This window comes from Netta rufina (genome assembly GCF_964035555.1).
Source record: "Netta rufina genome assembly, chromosome: 2".
NCBI classification, from domain to species: domain Eukaryota; kingdom Metazoa; phylum Chordata; class Aves; order Anseriformes; family Anatidae; genus Netta; species Netta rufina.
In genome coordinates, this window is record NC_140124.1 from 46,394,030 (window position 1) to 46,413,757 (window position 19,728).

The 19,728-nt window shown below is 40.8% G+C and overlaps 2 protein-coding genes across 2 annotated transcripts in view; both read right to left on the reverse strand.

Moving 5' to 3' along the window:
* Positions 1-309: 309 nt before the first annotated feature.
* On the reverse strand, positions 310-7,137 carry TMEM42 (transmembrane protein 42). The gene is made up of 3 exons (XM_084282988.1): positions 7,016-7,137; positions 2,365-2,511; positions 310-1,567 (listed from the first exon to the last, which is right to left on the reverse strand). The coding sequence occupies exons 1-3, from the start codon at positions 7,121-7,123 to the stop codon at positions 1,424-1,426; spliced, it is 399 nt and encodes a 132-aa protein (XP_084139114.1). The 5' UTR covers positions 7,124-7,137; the 3' UTR covers positions 310-1,423.
* A 1,196-nt stretch (positions 7,138-8,333) lies between these two features.
* Positions 8,334-19,728, reverse strand: part of KIF15 (kinesin family member 15) — a 35,391-nt gene continuing 23,996 nt past the window's right edge. The window contains exons 24-35 of the mRNA XM_084307021.1: positions 19,410-19,496; positions 18,093-18,197; positions 17,170-17,292; positions 15,560-15,706; positions 14,467-14,574; positions 14,000-14,164; positions 13,435-13,544; positions 12,318-12,390; positions 11,680-11,717; positions 9,863-10,028; positions 9,295-9,426; positions 8,334-9,010 (exon numbers count right to left, since the gene is read on the reverse strand). Of these exons, the coding sequence (XP_084163147.1) occupies positions 8,948-9,010; positions 9,295-9,426; positions 9,863-10,028; positions 11,680-11,717; positions 12,318-12,390; positions 13,435-13,544; positions 14,000-14,164; positions 14,467-14,574; positions 15,560-15,706; positions 17,170-17,292; positions 18,093-18,197; positions 19,410-19,496 (1,317 nt within the window). The 3' untranslated portion in view covers positions 8,334-8,947. The remainder of the gene's footprint in view (positions 9,011-9,294; positions 9,427-9,862; positions 10,029-11,679; positions 11,718-12,317; positions 12,391-13,434; positions 13,545-13,999; positions 14,165-14,466; positions 14,575-15,559; positions 15,707-17,169; positions 17,293-18,092; positions 18,198-19,409; positions 19,497-19,728) is intronic.

The following is a 19,728-nucleotide window of genomic DNA, read 5'->3' on the forward strand; positions in this document are numbered from 1 at the left end:
GGGGACTTTTTTGCTTTCTGATACAACGAAGGAAAAGGCACAAACCCATCTCCAGTGGCATCTCCACCGGCAAGTCTATTTTTACAATCCTGTTGGGCACGGAGCCAATCTGTCAGTTGCGACAAACCTTGCAGGTTCCAATAATGAGGCTCACACAAACGTGTCCTTGGGTTTTCTGCACATGCCACAACCGTGACTCACCTTCTGCAGTTACAAGAAGACGTGGACAGCATGGCAAGCCCAGAGCAAACAAGTGGTATCACCAGCATGATGCATACATTTTTAGGCATCATTATGATTCTTTATTAGGATTGCAATAAAAAATTACCAAGGATGACAAGCATGTGCGGGCAAGGGAAAGAAGCCAACACCTTAGAAAGGATGATTCTTGACACATGTAATGTATTGACAGGCATACGTTGTCATCCTGACAACGAAGAGCAATCATCCACCCAAAATTTAGCACGAGTGGGGTACCAATGAACTATTTAATTACATTGCACAAATGGAAAACAGTATCATCCAGAGGTATAAAAAAATGTTGCTTGAGAAACTCCATTTCCACTTAGAGTAACTGTCAGCTTAAATGGGGAGGGAGGTGCGTCAAACATGGACACTCTTAATGAAAACAGCTGTCTGTTCATAGGTACTCTCCCAAAATTACAGTTTGACCTATAGAAACCAGGAGTGGCAATCAAAATATCAGTGCTGATCAAGAAGTTAAAGGAAAAAGCAACCTTACAATGAGTAACGTGTCAGGAATGGGAGAGCGGGAATTACGGACATCAGATGCAAATGGCAAGTTAACAGGTGTGTGTGATAGGGGAACCTGAAGGAATTCATGGAATGCTCCAACATCTTCCAGGCAACGGGAACCTGGGGCAAGCACGGGGCCTCTTCAAGAGGCAGCAAGGAAAATCAGCACCAGCAGAGTAGAAATGTCTGCAGCATTCAGCACAAAATTCTGTTCGCTTTTCCATTTTGGGGTAGTTCATCTTATGGAAAAGTACCAATGCACAGGCACCTTCCAGAGGCACCATGTTTACTTTCTACCTTCCGTCCCTGAATGGGGAAGGCTCCATCACCACAGGGTGTGAAGAGGAGGGGTGGCTGATAAGCCTCTGGCTCCGGTTTCCAGACGACTGACTCAGAACTGATCAGCTCTCTCCTAAGTAGTCGCTGTTCCCACACCTCCACCAGGCACCTGGGAACGGCTGCACGGGCTGAACATGGCAGATGCAATGTGCATGACTTTGCAAATTGGTGGAGAAGCGTGCAAGGGGGGTTAGCAAGTCTGTAGGTGCCTGGCTGGCTCCAGCGCTGAATTAGGAGAAAGTGCATGGGATGAGGATCAGATTAGGACCTGGCAGTGGTCCTAGTTGAGGTGTTATCCGGGCTGAAAATGGAGAAGGAGGAAAGACCCTCATGTTTCCTTCTTCTCCGCTGGGAGTGGCGCTGGTCGGGGCGCAGCAGTGTGCAGCAGAAAAAGGCCACAGAGCGTCATGGCGAGGCCAACCCACCACACAGGTGTCCACGTCTCCCCGAAGAGAAGCTTGCCCAGGATGGCCTGAAGGAAAAGAAAAAGACAAAGCTTTGCTGGGCTGAGCTGTCCCAAAGCCCTCTGTGCTGTCAGCTCCTCCCCAGGGCTGTGGGGACTTCAGCTGGGGGAGCCTGCCTAGGAAAAACACCACCACTAAAAAATAGCTGCTGATGATGCTGGAGACAACCTACTGCATCACCCAGCCTGGAAGTGCAGCCAGATGGTGGTCCCCAACCAGGATTTTGGTAGCTGCACACATACTTTGTTGCCTTGCCAGCACCTCTCAGGAACCAAGTCTCTACTCCAGTCCATAAAAACACAGCCCCTCTCATTGGAGAGTGTTTCAGACAAGGTTGTGAGCTGGCTGCAAAATGTTGGAGCACAGAAGCCAGATTGACAGCTTGTGAGACAGAAACACAAGCAGAAAAAAACCTGTGGGTCAAAAATGTTCCTGCTGTCACTTAGAGACAGTGCGTCCTCACACACAGTTAGGGTGGCTTTGGCTTGTCACCGGTGAGATTTCACTAAAGCAAAAGCAAAACAAAACAGTGCTCCCAGCCCAAAGTCTCATCAGCAATTAGAAAATTTCTTTACATGTTACAGCTGCTGCAAGGTATGGTTCTTGGCAGCAATGCTCTTCATCCTGCACCACCCTTGAAAATATTATAGCCTCTGTGTGAAGAACAGGTACAGCAGCTGAGGGCTCATATAATTTCACAGCGCCTCTGCAGGGATACTTACATCTCCCTTTGCAGCCAGCATCACCGTTCCCACATCACTGTGCTCCTCTAGGCTCCAGCACCCCGGGAAATGAATTTACTTACCGAAGAGATGAAGTTGGTGGCTGTTGTTGTCACAGAGGCAGTAGCCGAGGAGGAGGAGAGTCGCAGGGCTTTTGCAAAGACCGTCCACATGACTGCATTGCAGGCGCACACCAAGCCAATGCAGCCTACGCGAAGCAGCACAGGCAGCTGCAGGACAAAAGGGGAAAACCCACTTATTTTTACTGACTGCTTATTCAGCCTCGCTACCTCATGGGCACTTTGGAGCAAAACCAAACGGCATGGGCTTGAAACTGAGTTACAGATGGTATCACATAGAGATGAATACATTAAGCCACAGAAGACAACAGAAGCAGGAAAACAGCTCTGGATGGAGTGTGTCTGAGGCGTCCTGCTGTGAATCCAGCCTCAGACTATAAACTGAGAAGAGCCGGGACAGCACATAGAGGCTGTCATACCAGCAGCCAAAGTCCAGAAAGCTCCTGGCCTTGTGAGCTGGTTCACACACAATCCAGTGAAATGCCCTTCAGTCATCACCAGATGTATGGGAAAGGGTCAAATTCACCCCTGCAGAGAGGAACGCAGACGCTGCATGTGCCAGCACTGCGTATGGCCCAGGCTCTGTCCGCTGTGTTTTTGGGCTGAGTCCTGTGTGGGCCCAAACCACCCGCCCTCACCGCCTCCTGCTGACCTGCCTGCCTGCTGCAGTAAAGGCAGATCGGGATCCTCTGGGAGGAAAGTGAGAGCTAAGGGGCCTTGTGCCTTATTTTACATGCTCTCTGGAGAGCAGGTTTACCGAGAGCGCCAGCATTTAATAGGCATGAAACCACCTCTGAACTCTAGTGCCCTCAGAGCCAACGAGGTTCTCACGAGTAAAAGGTCCTTAGGTGACCCGACAAGACATATAACAGCCTCAGTCTGGAAAAAGGGCACGGTTTTGCTTAAATAGCCTTTACCATCTTCCCTCTCCCCCACATCCGCAGTTCTTGCAGCTGTGGCCATCTCCGTAGCCCCTGGGTGTTGTGGCACCAGGGGAGGAAGCCAGAGGCAGAACAACTCCTGCCAACACTCAGGGAGCACACAGCGATGAGGAACAGCGAGGCTTTGCCTCAGCCCATAGCGATCATGCCTTCACGGCCCATCGCCTCTCTCAGTCAACAAAAGGCTGTGGTGGGATCAGCCTCGAGGCAGACGGAACTGGAGGTGTGAAGCCACCCACAAACACGGCTTGGGTGGCACCTGCCCCGCAGGAAGGGCTGCACTGTGCCCTCCCTGTGCCAGCCACCCTGGCCACCGGGGCCACCAGCCACCTTGTGCTCCTGCCCAGAAGAAGACATAATTAACCATGAGCCAGGGCAGGTCACAGGGCTTTCTGAAGCGAGTTCAACCTTAAAGGAAAAGGTCATGAAGGAAAACCCCGCTCGACCGCTAGCACAAGCTCTCCAAAGCTAACCCCACCCCACGGAGGTCATGTGTTTGGCCACCTCGGTGGCAAAGGCCTCCAACTTTATCAGGGCAACAGCAAACACTCCCGAATAATTCCCACCTGCAAAGCGCTTTGCGGCACGAGGCCCTTCGCCCCGACACACCGCCGTCCTGTCAAACCCTGCCTAGAAGGATCACAGAGCCAGCCGTGCCCACACGCTACCCGTCCTTTGAGGAAGAAGCCTGCTGCCATGTTATGGTTCGCCACGGGATGGACTTTGCCTGATGACCTCTGTGGTGGCTCCTTATCCCTGGCCTCACGCTCTGCCTGGGTTGACAGGCGGCGCTACCTTGCACCTGTGTGTGTCCACGTATGCCTCTAGTGGGTTGGTAGATTTGGAAGACAGGAAGAAAATTCTCCATGTTCTACCTAAATTCAGTATATTCTGCTCTGGATCAGAAAGAGCCTACCGTGGTTGACTGTTAAGAAAAGGGGCCTTAGGATTGTTAGGACTGTTAGGAAAAATATCTCATTACTATCTCCAGCTACCCACCAGAGGGTGTAGAGAAGGTAGAGCCAAGCTCTTCTCCAAGGTTTGTTGTGATTTGACAAGGGGCAGCTAGTCAAGGTTAGAAAAGGTGAAATGTTGATATAATATCGGGAAAAACAAAGGTGACCAAACACTGAAGCAGAGATTATGAGCTCTTTAACCCTGCAGGCATTCAAAACTTGACTGGAGAGGGCCATGAGCAACCAGTTAGCCCTAATGAGATTGGACAAGAGACCTCTGGAGGTCCTGCCTAACCTGAATTACTCTGTGAGTCTACCAGTGGTGGCACAAAGCTGGCTCCCACCATCACAGCAGCTATGTGATCTTCACAAGCAACCCACAACCCATTGTTGAACTTCTGTCCCACAGCCATGGATATCGGCCGCGGTGTGCTCTGGAGGTGGCACAGGCCCAGAAGGAAGGTGTTGCAGAGAAGTCGAGTCCCTCCGCGTCCCAGGCAGAGGAGTGGTCACTGCAGTGGCACACAGGTGTGGAGATGGGAACATCCCCGGGTGCTCCCCACAAGGAAGGACGGAGGTGTAATTCCTCCCCTGCCAAGGGCTCAGCAGAGCCAGCCCAGTGAGTCAAAGATTACTGTTCTGATTGCTTTTCTAAGACGAGATTAATTTCAGTGTACATTTCAGATAATCCAGAATCACTGATGAAATGGCAGAAGTAAATTTAGATGGAATTTGGCAGGGCAGAGGGGAAAGTAAAGAAAAGGTTTTGTTCAAGTGAAATGACCCCTTGTAGTCAGGTCGCTCTCAGGCTGGTCCACCACAACACATCCGTCTGACCTGGAAATCCATCCTTGTGCTGCTGTCAAGTATCCTGATACTCTACGTCAAAACACTAATATATTTTTTAACATTTGCTGCCACGTTCCGTATTGTATAAGTGATGGCTACTCGCTTGATCTGTTTTCAGATTCCTTTATTCTTCCTCAAACACAGAACTTGAACCTTTGTTTGTCTGTGGCTGCTCTGCAGAAATGCCTTCGTAGCAAGTGCATAGGAGTCAAGCAAGCAGCAAGCCCTCTGAAATGTTTACATGTGGTCCTGTACGATTTAAGCTACTTGGAAAACTGCCATTTACCTGAAATTGTCAGTTTTACATCTGGACTGACTAATTTAGTTCATAACCATTGCCTAGAATGGACCTGAAAAGTAACTGAAGGAACCAATTTGTTCATAAAAACAAAACAGTCATGGAATAGGAGCATGGTTGAGGTTGGAAGGGACCTCTGGAGCTCACCTTGTCCAAGCTCCCAGCTCAAGAAGGGTCAGCTAGAGCTGATGCCCAGGACCATGCTCAAAGGGCTTCTGAATCTCCAAGAGAAGACACCACAACCTCTCTGGGCAACCCGTACCAGTGCTCCCTCACCCACGCAGTGCTTCCTGGTGTTCAGAGGGAACCTCCTGTGTTCAGTTCATGCCCATTGCCTTTGGGCACCAGGCGCCACTGGAAAAAGCCTGGCTCCGTCCTCTCTGTACCCTCCCTTCAGGTGTTCACAGACATTGATGAGATCCCCCTGAGCCTCCTCTTCTTCAGACTGAGCAGTCCCAGCTCCCTCTGCCTCTCCTCACAGAGAGGTGCTCCAGGCCCTTCACCAAATTCGTGGCCCTTGGCTGGACCTCCTTCAGTAGCTCCATGTCTCTCTTGTACTGGGGAGAGTCAGACAGCACAGTGCTGAGCAGAGGGGATCACCCCCCTTGACTTGCTGGCAACACTCCTCCTCATGGACACACTTTCTCATGCCACCTTCTAAAAAGATCAATAAATGGGCAGTATTTCTGTAAGTTTCAAAGGAGGAAAATACTCAGAAAATATGCTGTCAACATTTAAAGTAATTCCACGCTCTGCTTTTCTGTCAGTGCAGAGCAACATCTTTTGGGGAGGGATCAGAGAGAGTAACAGGATTTAAAATTTTTAATTTCCCTTCCCTATATCATTTTGATATATCAGAAAGGATCTACAGGATTGGTGAGTACGGAGGGTTTATTATTATTATTATTATTTTTAACCATCTCCAATAAACACACAAGTTGATTTTCTTTTATCCTGACACAGGGCTGGATTATTATAATATTTATTTTTTTTCAGATATATTTTGTGTTCTGGGCACTCCTTTGAATTTCAAGTCCAAATGTACATTTGCCACATGAATACCAACCCCTGCTCTTTGCCTGGTCTTCTCAGTTTGTTTTCAGGATCCGCTCCTGCTGCCTACCTCAGCACCTCTCAAAACCCAGCACGTTTGGTGCATCTCCACCTTCGCCGTGCCTGTCCTAGAGCTCACCTCGTGCAGGCGAGGACACCGACCACTTTTTAAGGTGAAAGGCCAGCAGCCCGACCTGACCTCTCGCACAGTGGGGTTTGAGAAACCCCGCCGTGATTCAGCTCATCCCAAGTGAGCACATCGGATGAGCCAAGCTGCCTGCTCCACCTCCTCACAGCTCCTGCCACGAGCGGACAAGGCTGAACAGAAGAGGCTCCCCAGTGCATTCCCACCCTAGCAGCCTTGCTTCACTCCACTCGCTCTCATTCCTACAGCCACCCTTCCCGCAGCTCTCCAGCCCCAGCCCCACATTCCCCATCCAAGGAATGGGGCAGGGCAGCCCCAGCAAGCCCTGCCGGCAGGGAGGGGCCGAGCGGCGGCCATTTCGCCCTCCTTTTCCTTCCTTTTTTCCTTCCTTCCTTCCTTCCTGCTGCCTTACCCAGCCTCCGGCGCCCCTCAGGGGACGCGCCCCCAGCGCCAGCTTCGCCGCCGCCGCCGCCGCCGCCCCCAGCAGCCCCGCGGCCGCTGCCGCCACCGCCGCCCGCATGGCGGCCCCGGGAGGAGCTGAGGGAAGGGAAAAGGAAGGGGAAGGGCTGGGCTCTGCGCTGCTCCGGGGCGCAGGGAGGTGGTGTCTGCGAGGGTACAGCTTGAGGAGCGGCTGGGGGAGCTGGGGGGGTTTGGTCTGGGGGAGAGGAGGCTCAGGGGAGGACTTATTGGTCTCCGCAGGTACCTGAAAGGAAGGGGTGAGGAGCTGGGGTCGGCATCTTCTGGCAGATAATCAGTGATAGGAGTGGAGGGAATGGCCTCAAGTTGCACCAGGGGAGGTTTAGGCTGGAAATGAGGAGACATTTCTTCTCAGAAAGAGCAGCCAGGCATTGGGACGGGTTGCCCAGGGAGGTGGTGGAGTCACTGTCCCTGGGGGTGTTCAGGGAAAGGTTGGACGTGGTGCTTGGGGACATGGGTGACAATGGTAGGGGCACAGCTGGACCAGATAATCTTGAAGGCCTTTTCTAACCCTAAAGCAGTCAGAGGTCAATACCCCAGGACATGCAGTTGGGCTGAGGCAGGTTGGGTATTGCTGTTTTCTAGGGTTGCAGCAAATGCCCCCAGGGCACAGGTTTGTGGGCCTCACTCTGCTCTCCAGCAGATTACAAGCACTCTTAATTCTAACCTGCTGCTAGTTGTCTGCAGAGCAAACTCCTCAGCGTACATTCAGCTTCTGACTTATATACTCCACGCCACCACTAAAGTGGGGGGAAAAAAAAGCTGCAGCAGTAAGTGACCTTTAAGTTTTTAGATGAGCCCTTCCTTCAGTCAAATACCAAAGAAGCTTCCTAGGACATATAGGATGCTGTATGGCACACCTTTGCTGCCTTTTGCCCCATCAGTTGTGGGCACACACAGCATTGTACAAAGTAGCCAAAACTGGGACTTACTGACTGTGAAAAATAGTAAAAACAAACATTTACTGTCACAATATACATCAGAGGTTTGTGTTCTGCTAATAAATTTGCTAAAGTTCCCTATCTTAATTGTGATTAAGGCAATTTATACTGTATTCCTAAAATGTTTTGCATAGCTTCAGACTGTTTCTTAACATTTCTATCTTCTGTTTGATAAGAAAAGTGTTGTAAAACACTTTATATAAGCACTGTAGGATATGATTTCAAAATCTGCTGGAATTATGCACTGGAGAAAAATAGTTTTTTGAAAGCATTTTAATTTCAAATAGAGAAAGAAGAATACAAAAGCCAAAATATATTTACAGTTTTATTTACAAATGCAGTATGGTCATATTTCTCCTTTATTGAACAGACTACATATAATTAGCATTTTGAAAATGAGTAAGTATTAACAGTTATTAAATTTGACAAGTTCATTTTAACTCACTACAAACATCCCTCCTTTAAGATAATTAAAAAAATCAAAGAAATTATGCCTTTAAAAATTCAGCTCAGGTAGAAAAAGTAGCATTTCAGAAGATTTCAGCAGGGACCTGAATAAAAGCATGGAAGGAATAAGGAATCCTAGTATGTTTCCAGAGAGAAAGCTTTTCCCTGACAAAGTATAAAAAATTCAGGACATATCTTGCAGCACCTATACAACATCACATTTTGAAGAGTTACAGAACCCCTTCGATAGGAAGGTATTAATATGTCGATGAAAGCTGCCCACTTAGTTAAGTAAAGTTCTTCACTAAAAGTTGTTACTAGCAAAAAAAAAAAAAAAAAAAATTTGATTGTTCCGAGTACAGCAGACAACACTCAACAGCAACAGTGAAGTTTGACAACTGGCTTTTGCTTATGCTGTACACTTGAAACACAGAGCTTTGCAGGTTTTTGTGTGTCATTATAGCTGATCTATATGATATCTACATGTGAAATCTTTTAGTTTCTTTCAAGAAAGCATTTTCAACTCGTAGTTTCTCAGTCTCCTGTAAAACAGAAAAAAAAGATATTTAGAATTTTTCATATTTCATATTTGTAAGTAAATGATAACTATTTGTCCAAGCGTTTTGAACACTTGAGGAAATAAAAAGGTAATTCTTGTTTGGGGGACCGTGAAGAGGCAGACCGGCCATGACCTACACAGCTGTATAAGTTCAGAGGTGTCCATTACTCTGAAACAGAAGAGCAAGAATGTTTTGGAAAGTTTTGAACTTTGCTGTCCTCTACATCACATCATTACTCCATCTGTACTGTACTCTCTGAAACTTACCTCAGTAAGTTTAGCGTAATCTTTCTTCAGTTTCACAAGATACTGAATCTTCTGGTTTAGATTTTGATGACCGAGTAATTTCCCATTTTCTTCAGCAAGAGTGTTAACTTGCTTCCTCAGCAAGTCCATTTCCTGTAATTAGTAAATACATAGTGTACATCTTGCTTTAGACCCTCCTTCCCTTTTCGGACAAAATATCTCGTTTAGATCTGCTTAACATAGTAACGTTCAACTTTGTTGTAACATATGATGCAAGAGTTAGCTGTCCAGGCAACACATCTTTCTTGCATGTCTCCTCAGGTGCTACACTAGATGCCTCTTAAGGTCAAACGCATCATTTGATTTGTACTACAAACTTTAACAGAGTTCTGTACCCAGAGTTCCACTGGTGTTTCACCAGTGCACCAGTAAACATTACAAATATAACCAACTAATCTGTTACACAAAACATTTTCGGAGGCGGTCTGTGATTGCTAATTCAATTCTAATTCAGAATATTATTGAATTAGCAACAGCTCTACATCTACTGAATAAGATTTTATCATAAAAGACAAAAATTACATATAACCTTTCCAATTCTGTCTCTCTCTTCATACGTTTCCTCCAGTTTTGATCTAATTTCTTCTTTTTCATGAAATGCTTTCAGCTCCAAAGCTCTAGTTCGTTCCATCTCCTGTGTCATTTCAAGACAAATATTCTCCCTGATTCTGAGAGCATTCTTGGTCTCTTCTAATCTGCCAATAAAAAAAGCATCACAAAATATTGAAAAGCTAACATAAATGGCATACAAGAGAAATACTATGTCAGCCTCAGACACAGAAGTAGACTTTTAAAGACATCCTTTTGACAGAATTTATTTTCCCTAGAACTCAGTGCGAGCAGAAGGAAAAGTCACATCTACTTCACAACTCTTGTGCTTAATACTGTTTTAAACAAGGCCATGTTTTGGAACTGACCTTTTTGGGAAGCGTGCTGTTTCTAATCCAGGATGAACAACACTCACGAAACAGAAAATAGAATCAGACTACAAGATAACTTAGTATTCACTTAAGGCATGTAAATTTGCCCAATGAACTCTGTTGCAGTTCAAGTTTCCCCTAAACTGCTTGTTTGTATGTAGCTTTTCCCTAATGCCATTTTTGCTCAGAAACATCTCTGAACACCACAGAGATGTCGAAGTTCATCTGGCCTAATAACAAAATAAGGACTGCCCCTTTGAATAGGTGTCTTGTCTGCTGAAAATATTTTAATTCTATCAGTCTCACAGAATATTACAATCCTTATCAAACTTAACAGCATGTCTACTGATATGAACAATTGTAGTTTTGCATTCAGGTATTGTATAAATTATAGTATTTCGTGTCATCAGTTTTGTTTCACCAAAGCCTGATGTTTAAGGCCAACTGTATGAAAATAGTATTCATTTACTATGTTTTTCAAAACATTTCCTCAATTACAAAAGGAATCTGTTTTTCCTCTCTATACGTTATTTGCTTGTATGAGACACTGTAACACTATCACAAAGCACGTTTCAAAGAGCAGACAAGTATGAAAAAGCAATGGATTGAATAGTAAAATAACCCCTGCTCAAGACTAGGGCTTCAGTAAAAATTAGTATGAATTACTTTTGAAATGACTGTGTTCATAAAAATAATCTTCATCCTAAAAGAAGTTATTAACATACTGTTAATTATTTGGGTTATTGCCATTTAAGAGATTCAGCCACTATGAGTCCCTGAAGCAATACAGATTAGGCTAAGAATAACAGGAACAGCATCTTCGAACTAATTTAATTCTTTATTTTATTTCCTGACTACTATCCATCCTTGGTTTGGCTCATGAATTTCTAGGACTCCTTACAGGTCAGTGCAAATACAGTCTAGAAATATTTTCATAAGTAGTTTTCCCTATTAGAGTTGAAATTAAAAAAAATAATCAACAAACAGCATAAAAACAATTAAATGAAGTTTATAATTCAAAGTATTTACAATACTAGTAAAGAAGTGAACAGTATTTCAATTTCATTTGCAAAGGAATTAATGTGCTTAGAAATCATCACATGTAGAAGTATTCAAAACCCTACAGCGTAGATCATTTTGAACAATTCAAAATTAAGTCCCTTCTAATCAAAGCTTTTCCTATGGTTCCACCTATTTCAGAGTATTGCCTGATACATTGTTAACCTTTCAGAAAATGTAGTAACAGGTGCTACCACCACCTACTGATGAAAAGGAGTAAAAACTTGACATATTTTGTAGAAGTGTTAACATTTCTAAAATGTATCTTTTATAATTTCGGATCTTGGACTTCTATTCCTTAAATATAACATTTGATATTGATGAGTTTAATACAAGTCTCCAGTTCAATAAGTAATATTAAACTTACTCTGCTTTCATTTTCAGCATCTCCTCCATTGCTTTATTCTGTAAAAGTTCAAAATATTAGTTACATTCATAATACTTAAAGCATGTGTATCTATTTAAAATGATTTGTTATTTACCTGATGCCAAGTATCTAATTCCAAAAACTATCAAAATCATCCTACCACCAAATAATTCACATCTCTAACATTCACTACAACTTCATCTCCTGGCTGTATGGACATATTTCCATTTCATGCTAGCACAAATGACCCACCGCAATGCCTGTGTTCATTCACACAGAGCAGAGCTCTAGCAGGAGGTTCCTCTGCCAGGGAGATCCATGTCAACCTCTACTGTGACATTAGCTTCCCTTTGGCAGAGCCTTGCTGTTAGCAAATGACACAATCTTCACTTTCCAACTTCAGTGAGATGAGTCAGATTTAGTGACCTGAATCTCCATTATCTTATTGTGCAATCTGACACTCAGTTTACTGGAGTTAGACCAAGATAGAAAACTTATGAGGCGAGTACCAGGGTCTGTATCTGTTAGGATTCACTAAAAATCAACGTTTGTTTTACTGGCATGAAATAGAAGAAAACATGATGAGTAATATTTCACAACAGGGAAACAGCCACTACTACATTTAAAGGATAATGTACCTTGGCCTGTCGTTCTTCAGCAATCTCCTCCTCTTTCTCTCTGAGTTGCTGAACATCAGTATGTTTCTGATCACTGGGAAGTCCAAGAATGAGAAAAGATTTTCACAAACATAGGAAATCAGTTGAAAAAACTACCAGTTTAATTTCAGTAAGCTGTTATGTATGTAGCTGTCTTGATGCATGTTCAGACTCAGAATAATGATCATCATAAAACAATACTAGAAGGGTTTAAAACTTTTACATTCCAAGAACATCACATTTTCCTTGGGTAGAACATAGTGAAACCAGTGCTCTAACGAAAACAGAAATGTAGTAACTATGTAACTGAATATTTTGGACAATTTCATGATTAAGGTATATTTTTTATTACCTGATGGTGCTCACTTGCGCAGAGATGTTTTTGATAAACTTCATAGGCAAAGAAAATTCAACTCCTAATTCAACTTAGCATATGGGTGTTGTAAGCTACTGTTTACTAAGTTGCCCCGTAAAGATGATTTGTCATTAAATAACTAGAGTTATTTGCTGTCAATTAATATTTCTTTTTTCAAGACTTAAAATAATGGGATATTTAATCCTTTACAAGATTGGAAAGGAAACCAAGAAAAAAGACAAGACAGAATAAAAATAATTCTGTCCAAAATTAAATAGTACAGATTATAGCTCAAACCAAAGCTTATGAAATCTCCCATTGAGGTAAACAGCAGCATGCCATCTTTTCAGAGAAAGTTCATTCCTTACCCTCCAAAACATTGATGGAGAACAGGTTCCATTTAACTTTTTATAAAGTTACATTGACTCCATTTGGACATTTCATATCTTCAAAATTCATAACTCCACAAGTATTGTGGCAATATAAAATACACTGCAATGTCTACTTGTCTAATTATTTTAGATTCTGTTTCATATTTCCTTTACAAAACTTTGTTGCATTTAATAATATGTGATTTAAAGGCAATACAATTCACAAGTCAGTAATGGATTTTCATAGAAAAGACTGGATCAATCTCTAATTACATGAGCAATACACAAGATTGTATTTCAAATAAAAATTGTACATTTAAGTTTATTGTACTTTATTGCTTCAACTTAAGACAGGTTTTTTATTTTATTTTACCTGTTCTTGCTTACTCTCTGAGCTTCTGTAAGCTGGCTCTGCAAATTCCTGTTGTTTTCCACTAATATCTGCATTTCCAAACGCAAGTTCTCCAATTCACTTAAGTGTTCCTAAGCAAGTGAGATTGGAAACAATTTATTTGAATACAAAACTGAAATTTCTGTTTTCACTTTTGGGTGAACATGTTTTTGAGTAAAAACAGAAGACAAAACTATTTGTCAAAAAAAAAAAAAAGCACAAAAACCTGGCAAAGATCTGCATGACCCTTCCATTTACAGCTTCAGTACAGATTTGGTTTTGAAGAAGTTAGAACAGTTTCATTAGCAACGATGTTACCATCTGACATTCATGAACAGGAAGTCACTCAGTCCTTGGGAAAAATGAGACATATGAATGTCTTAAGCAAGTTGTCTCTGTTTGTTACGTGGCTAGGCAAAGACAAGACCAAGAACTGCCTTCCTGCATTAATGGACATAGTAGGAAGCAGAGCTCATTAAAAATCTGAACTCTGTACTCGGTCTTCCTTTAACCTTACAAATTGCCTGTAGAGCTTAACTCTTAGTACCTTCAGCCGCAGAATTTCATCATTTTTAGCTCTTCGTTCTTCATTCAGTTCACGTACAAGGTGTTCCAGAGTTATTGCAGAAGCCCTCCGATCAGCTATTTCTTGCTCATGAGTTTCTAAAATTTTTGCCAAATTCACATCAAAATTTGGGGGAGTTTTTGGACACTGGCAAGTTAAAAAGCAAAACAGAAAAAAAGTCCAAAACTATTAGTAAAGAACTGTTTCTCTTATGTATTGGTTATGTGCTTTAATAACTAATTGGATACATATGTTAATAAATTTCTAACACAAAAATCATCAATAATATATTAAAGTTACAAACCAGGTATGTAAGATTTGATTATTCTTAGACATGCAGTCATTTCTGCTTCCAGTCTGAAGCCATGCCATAAACTTTATTAGTCTTTTTCAATGAACTCTAATGATTATTATCAGGAAATTGTTTCCTCTTAAGAATGTCATCATACCTGGGGAAATGTTACTGAAGATGAGTCCACAAAAAAGCAATCTATTTGCTTCATTTTTAATTCATATTCATTCTTCTTCTTCTCCAGTTCTTCTGTCATTCTGTCCAACTATTAGAAATCCCAAGAATTAAATTAGATCATTAACACTCATAAAAAATAAAGTAGCCATCTCTATTTTGAGCAAGCCAAGTACACAAGTGACTTTAGATTACCTTTGACTTCACCTTCATAGTTGTTTTATATATTTACCTAATAAATGTTAATCATTCAACAGTTGCATATAAGCATTTTTTAAAGCATACATACATTATATATATATTATATTAGCTACATACAATATAATATATATAATATATTATATATATATATATAATATATATATAATATATATATATATAATATATATATACATTATATATTGTATGTAGCTAACCTGAATTTTCTTTGTAAAAGCTACTCGTCAAAATATGACTTCTTACAAAGATTTTATGCATATAGATTTAAACAATTTCCTCAAAAAGGATATGTCAACATGACGAAAGGATTATTCTTTTCAAAAAGAACATATCCCTACTAGCGTGTTTGCCAACACAAATATATATTAATTAGCACTATGACAGTTATAGCAATTGGAGTTGAAGTTTGCATAAAGGCTTAATGTAGCTTTTTGGTCTGCAAAGGCTCCAAATCACTCTGTCTGCATCATGTAAAGAGCTCAATTATCTCCATTACATAATGGTAATGTTTGTGGGTAAGTGTTAAGCAGAGAAGAAAGTAACCCCATAGGTTACATTGCTTATAATCTCAGGTTACTCTGTCATTATATGCACAGGTAATTTTACTCTACAAAAATATTTTACTGTGAAGGCAATCTCAAGATACCATTACCAAAATATTCCAAAATACTTAGAAGTTACCTAGGCTTTTTTCAAAAGCTTGTGAACTTTTATTTTACAGGAAGAATCATTGCTCTTCAGGAGTACTGTGCACAAGATACTTTAAAACTTTACAAAGTAAAATGTTTTCCAGAAGCTATTATTAACCACAACTCCCTCCCACAGAGCTAATTATCGGAAGAATTTCCTTGTTTTACCTGTTCCCTGAGTTCCTGGATTAAAGCTTCTTTCTTTGTTATGTCTTGCTGTGCACACTGAAGCAATGCATCATGTTTCTTAGAGGCCTCTGTCAGTCTTATCAGCTGATCAGTGGTATGCTGCAAGTCTTCACACAGAAGGTCTCTCTATTTTAAGTCAGTGGATGAGTAAAAAGACAATTACTACTCTAAAGCAGATGTTTTATCCACCCTAGCAGCAGTGACAACAGCTACAAGCACCTCTCTTTTCCCTCCACTTTTTCTTTGTGAATTGTAGCAAGCATTCATCTACAAATTTCTTATTTTGGCAAGTTTTCTATGCCCATTGTTTGGGCTGCACAAAAAAAAATATGAGAACTTGCTTGCAATATAGTTGCAGTGAGATACTTGTGGGAGATGTTTAGAATTGACAACTGTTTTTAAGTTTAATATAAACATAAAAATGAGATACTAATTCTGTAAATAAGGAACCAGAAAAGAATATATAGATTTTAATCTATACCGAATCAATGATTACAGCCCTTTTGATGTACTGCTATTGTGCAGATACCTCTCAATTCATTCTAGGATCTAGACTCCCATCCCTGATCTGGTAGGGCATCATACTTCCACCAAATGCGCTAACCTGGAAGGAGAAGAAATACCTAGTATTTAAAATACTACCCTGGGCTAGATTTGATAGGATCATGATGTCCACCAAGAAAGCATGAAGGAGTATTTTATGTACAAAGTCAAAGAAGGGGAAACTGCTTGTATCAGTAGATAGATACTACACCATTAACCTTGAGTGTAAGGAATTATTACCTGCATGTTAAAAAAAAAAAACAAACACAAAACAGAAAGCTATTCATTTGGCCAGCAACTTGGGTTTGGATGTCAACGTCAAAGTTAGGTATGAGAGTTAGTGAAGATAATCTGTTTATTAACCTTAGCGGAAATGTATTTAAGAATGGCTTTTGGGAAGGAAATGCTGGAAGACTTCATGGGTGCTATATGATTGGACATAACATATGGGACTGATTATCTTGTAGAATCTGAAATTACTTTTAAGGACAGGCTGTTGGCGTTGCCTGAAGGACATGTTTACCAAAAATAACAGGGAGGGGGGTTAACAGGAAAGACCAAATTAAAAAAGAAAAGTACAATTTTAAAAGGCAAAGATGTACTTGAAGCAAGCATGCTTTCTAAATCTGTTTCCAGCAGGTGGAGCTTTTGGTTAAAATTATGAGTAAAGAAAAGAAGCTATTGCATATCATAGCAGTGGTGGAAGCGAGTGTTAAATATACATTCTTCTACCTACTTTAATTTCTCAGCTGCATCATCTAATATTGCCATTAAATTCAGCTGATGACTCCTCAGCAGCCTTGAAAAAATTAAACCAGGCTTTTAGCATAGGTTTTTAATGAAGTAGCTTATAAAATATTTATGTTGAGTAATGTGATAATTTAACAGAATTTGTCAGGTATCTCATTAAAAATTCCTTTAAGAGCAGCCTGGCCAGCTTTAGCTTGAATTAAAATGAGGTTAAGTTTTACACAAGTATTTTAAGCAAAAAACACATCCAATTAATCTGTTAAATAATCATAATACACCACCATAAATGTTTTTACCTCAATATTGTCTGCTATTTCTTTTCTCTCCAAGGCCTCCCTCAGTTCTTCAATCTTCTTCTCCTGATCCTCTATGATTCCTTTGCTTTCTTCTTTTGCAGCCAGAACAAAATTATACTTGCACTAAGATTAAATAGATTTAGAACATTTTAGGAAAAAATGTTATCAAAATACTTTAGCAAATATAAATAAATGCGTATCACACATCTTACGCTAACAACTACAAAACAATGTTTAAAAATCTCATCTGTGTCAACGACTTGTGCCATATCATACTTGTTAAATTGTACAAGACATTTTTAATAATGAATAGTCAGAACAATAGAAAAGAACATACGTATTAACCATCAAAATCATTATTGATAAAAACAGGTAATACACAGAAATTGTTCTCGTGAACATTTTCTCCGTAGGACCTATAGTTCATACACGTATAGATGGAATCTAAAGCATTCCATGGGTTCTCTGAGTTTGCAATCCAAACATTTTAATAAAGATGAATCGTATTTATATGAAGAATTAAAGCTGTTTACATGACTTAATATGTTTGCAAATGTAGAACATGGTTATCTCAGCTACAAAAAACCTCACTCGTAAATGAATTTATGGTTCTACTTCAGTTGTTCATGTCTTAAATTGCCAATTTCTGAGAAAATCTAAATGTGACTGTCAGCTGAGCGCAGTTTACAGGATGTGAATAGGTCCCTTTAGAGACACTGCTCTTTACCCACCACGTGGAAAGAGTTCAGTTTTCAAGACAGCCTCAGGCATAAAATGTTCAGAAGATTTCAACATGTCAAAACAAAGAAGTTTCCTTCTAAAACACTACAGCAAGTTATGCTGTTTGAGACCCATGATAAGACATGTCATTGCCTTCCATTTCTGAAAAATGACACCATGTCCTTCAAAACGACAGAACATACATTTATATCCTCCAGCTCTCTTGTTAGGCCATCTATGGACTCGGTTTTATGATTAATTGAAGACCTCAGCTCCTGGATCTGTCTCATCAAGTCAGTTACAACTTCCTGCAACATAAAAAAGTTAATTCCTTTTTTTTTTTTTTTTTAAAAAAAAATTAACATAAAATACATGCATAAAATACATAAAATATATGTATAAAATAAGACAGACAGTTTTTTATTATTAGACTTTCTTTGGTATATTATTTGTCAATCTGAAATTTCAAACACATTTGAAAATGAGGTCCCAATATGCACATTTAAATGAGTAACAGGAAATTTGTTGTTAAATTATTACCTTTTGTTCTAAGCACTTATAAAAGACTTAAGCTGCCATGTTCATTATAGGAGAAGACTAGCCCTCAGATTTAGTGTCAGACTGTCCTGAGTTTCTAACAGAATAGAAGTACTATAGTTTAAGGTTAATGTGTTTGTAAAGGAAAAAGGCACACAAGAAACATGACAGCACTGAGACAGTACCAGATTCTACTGACCTTACACGTTGAATTTTTATTTTTAGCATGGAAAATCCATAATTTATCAATGCATCATTCTGGATAATAAAAGCATTATGTGATTTCTTATACCTATCTTACATACAGCATGAAAAAGTGCTTGTGTTATGGGAACTTCTCCTATATAAGCTTTCAAAACAGTGGAGCGATCTTTTCATGTAGGAGTGTTTTGATTTTATTAATAAGATAGTCACATTCTTACATTACCTTCCTTACTTTATCTATTAGCTCATTACTAGATGAGACTAGAAAGCCCTATTATTAACCAGGGGTATTATACGTTATTTCTGCATGGAATGTTTTGTTCAGCAGACAGCTGAAACCGACTGGAAAAGGTTCTTCAGCGAGAGGGTGGTCAGGCTTTGGAACAGGCTCCCCAGGAAGCGATCACAGCACTGAGCCTGCCAGATTTCAAGAATCATTTGGACAACACCCTCAGACACGTGGTCTGATTTTTTGGATTGTCCTTAGCGGACCAAGGAATTGGACTCTATGATCCCTGTGGGTCCCTTCCAACTTGGATATTCTATGATTTGCTCTGTTTTCCTTCAGTTATCTTGTTTTCTCTGAACGCAAACCAGTTTCCTATCATCCTGCAAACTCCACGCCAGTAAATGGCAGTATTGATATCATGTAGACATGCAGCCAGAATGGTCTAGAATCACAGAATTACTAAGTATCGTAGAAAGTCTGTGCTTTCAACTCCACCACAGAGCATAGTTACCTGCAGAACTGGGTATCAGTAACAGAAATAAGCTCAAACCTTATCTGCATCATTTGTCTTCTTCAGAGAAGCAATAATCTCTTCAGCAGCAGCCAGCTCCTGTTCCAATTTCTGCACTTTTTCTTCCTGAAAGAAGTAATTACGAGGGAGAGATTTAATTACTTTTGAAATATACTTTGTATAAGCTCAAAGCTTTTAGAAAAATGGAATTAACTAAGTTGTTTACCATAAAAATTAAGCAGTAGCTTAGCAAAACAGTCAGACTTGCTGGTAATCTACAGAACAGTCAGTTCACCAAAAAATTGCTATAAATGTACACAGATATCTATGAGCATGACTTAGCCATTCAGTTCTGCTG

Coding starts and splice junctions, on each gene's coding strand:
- TMEM42 (XM_084282988.1), bottom strand. CDS start 7,123: ATGCGGGCGGCGGTGGCGGCAGCGGCCGCGGGGCTGCTGGGGGCGGCG. Junction 2,512..7,015: donor TGAGGGGCGCCGGAGGCTGG/GTAAGGCAGCAG, acceptor TTTGTCCTGCAG/CTGCCTGTGCTGCTTCGCGT. Junction 1,568..2,364: donor CCACCAACTTCATCTCTTCG/GTAAGTAAATTC, acceptor CTTTTCCTTCAG/GCCATCCTGGGCAAGCTTCT.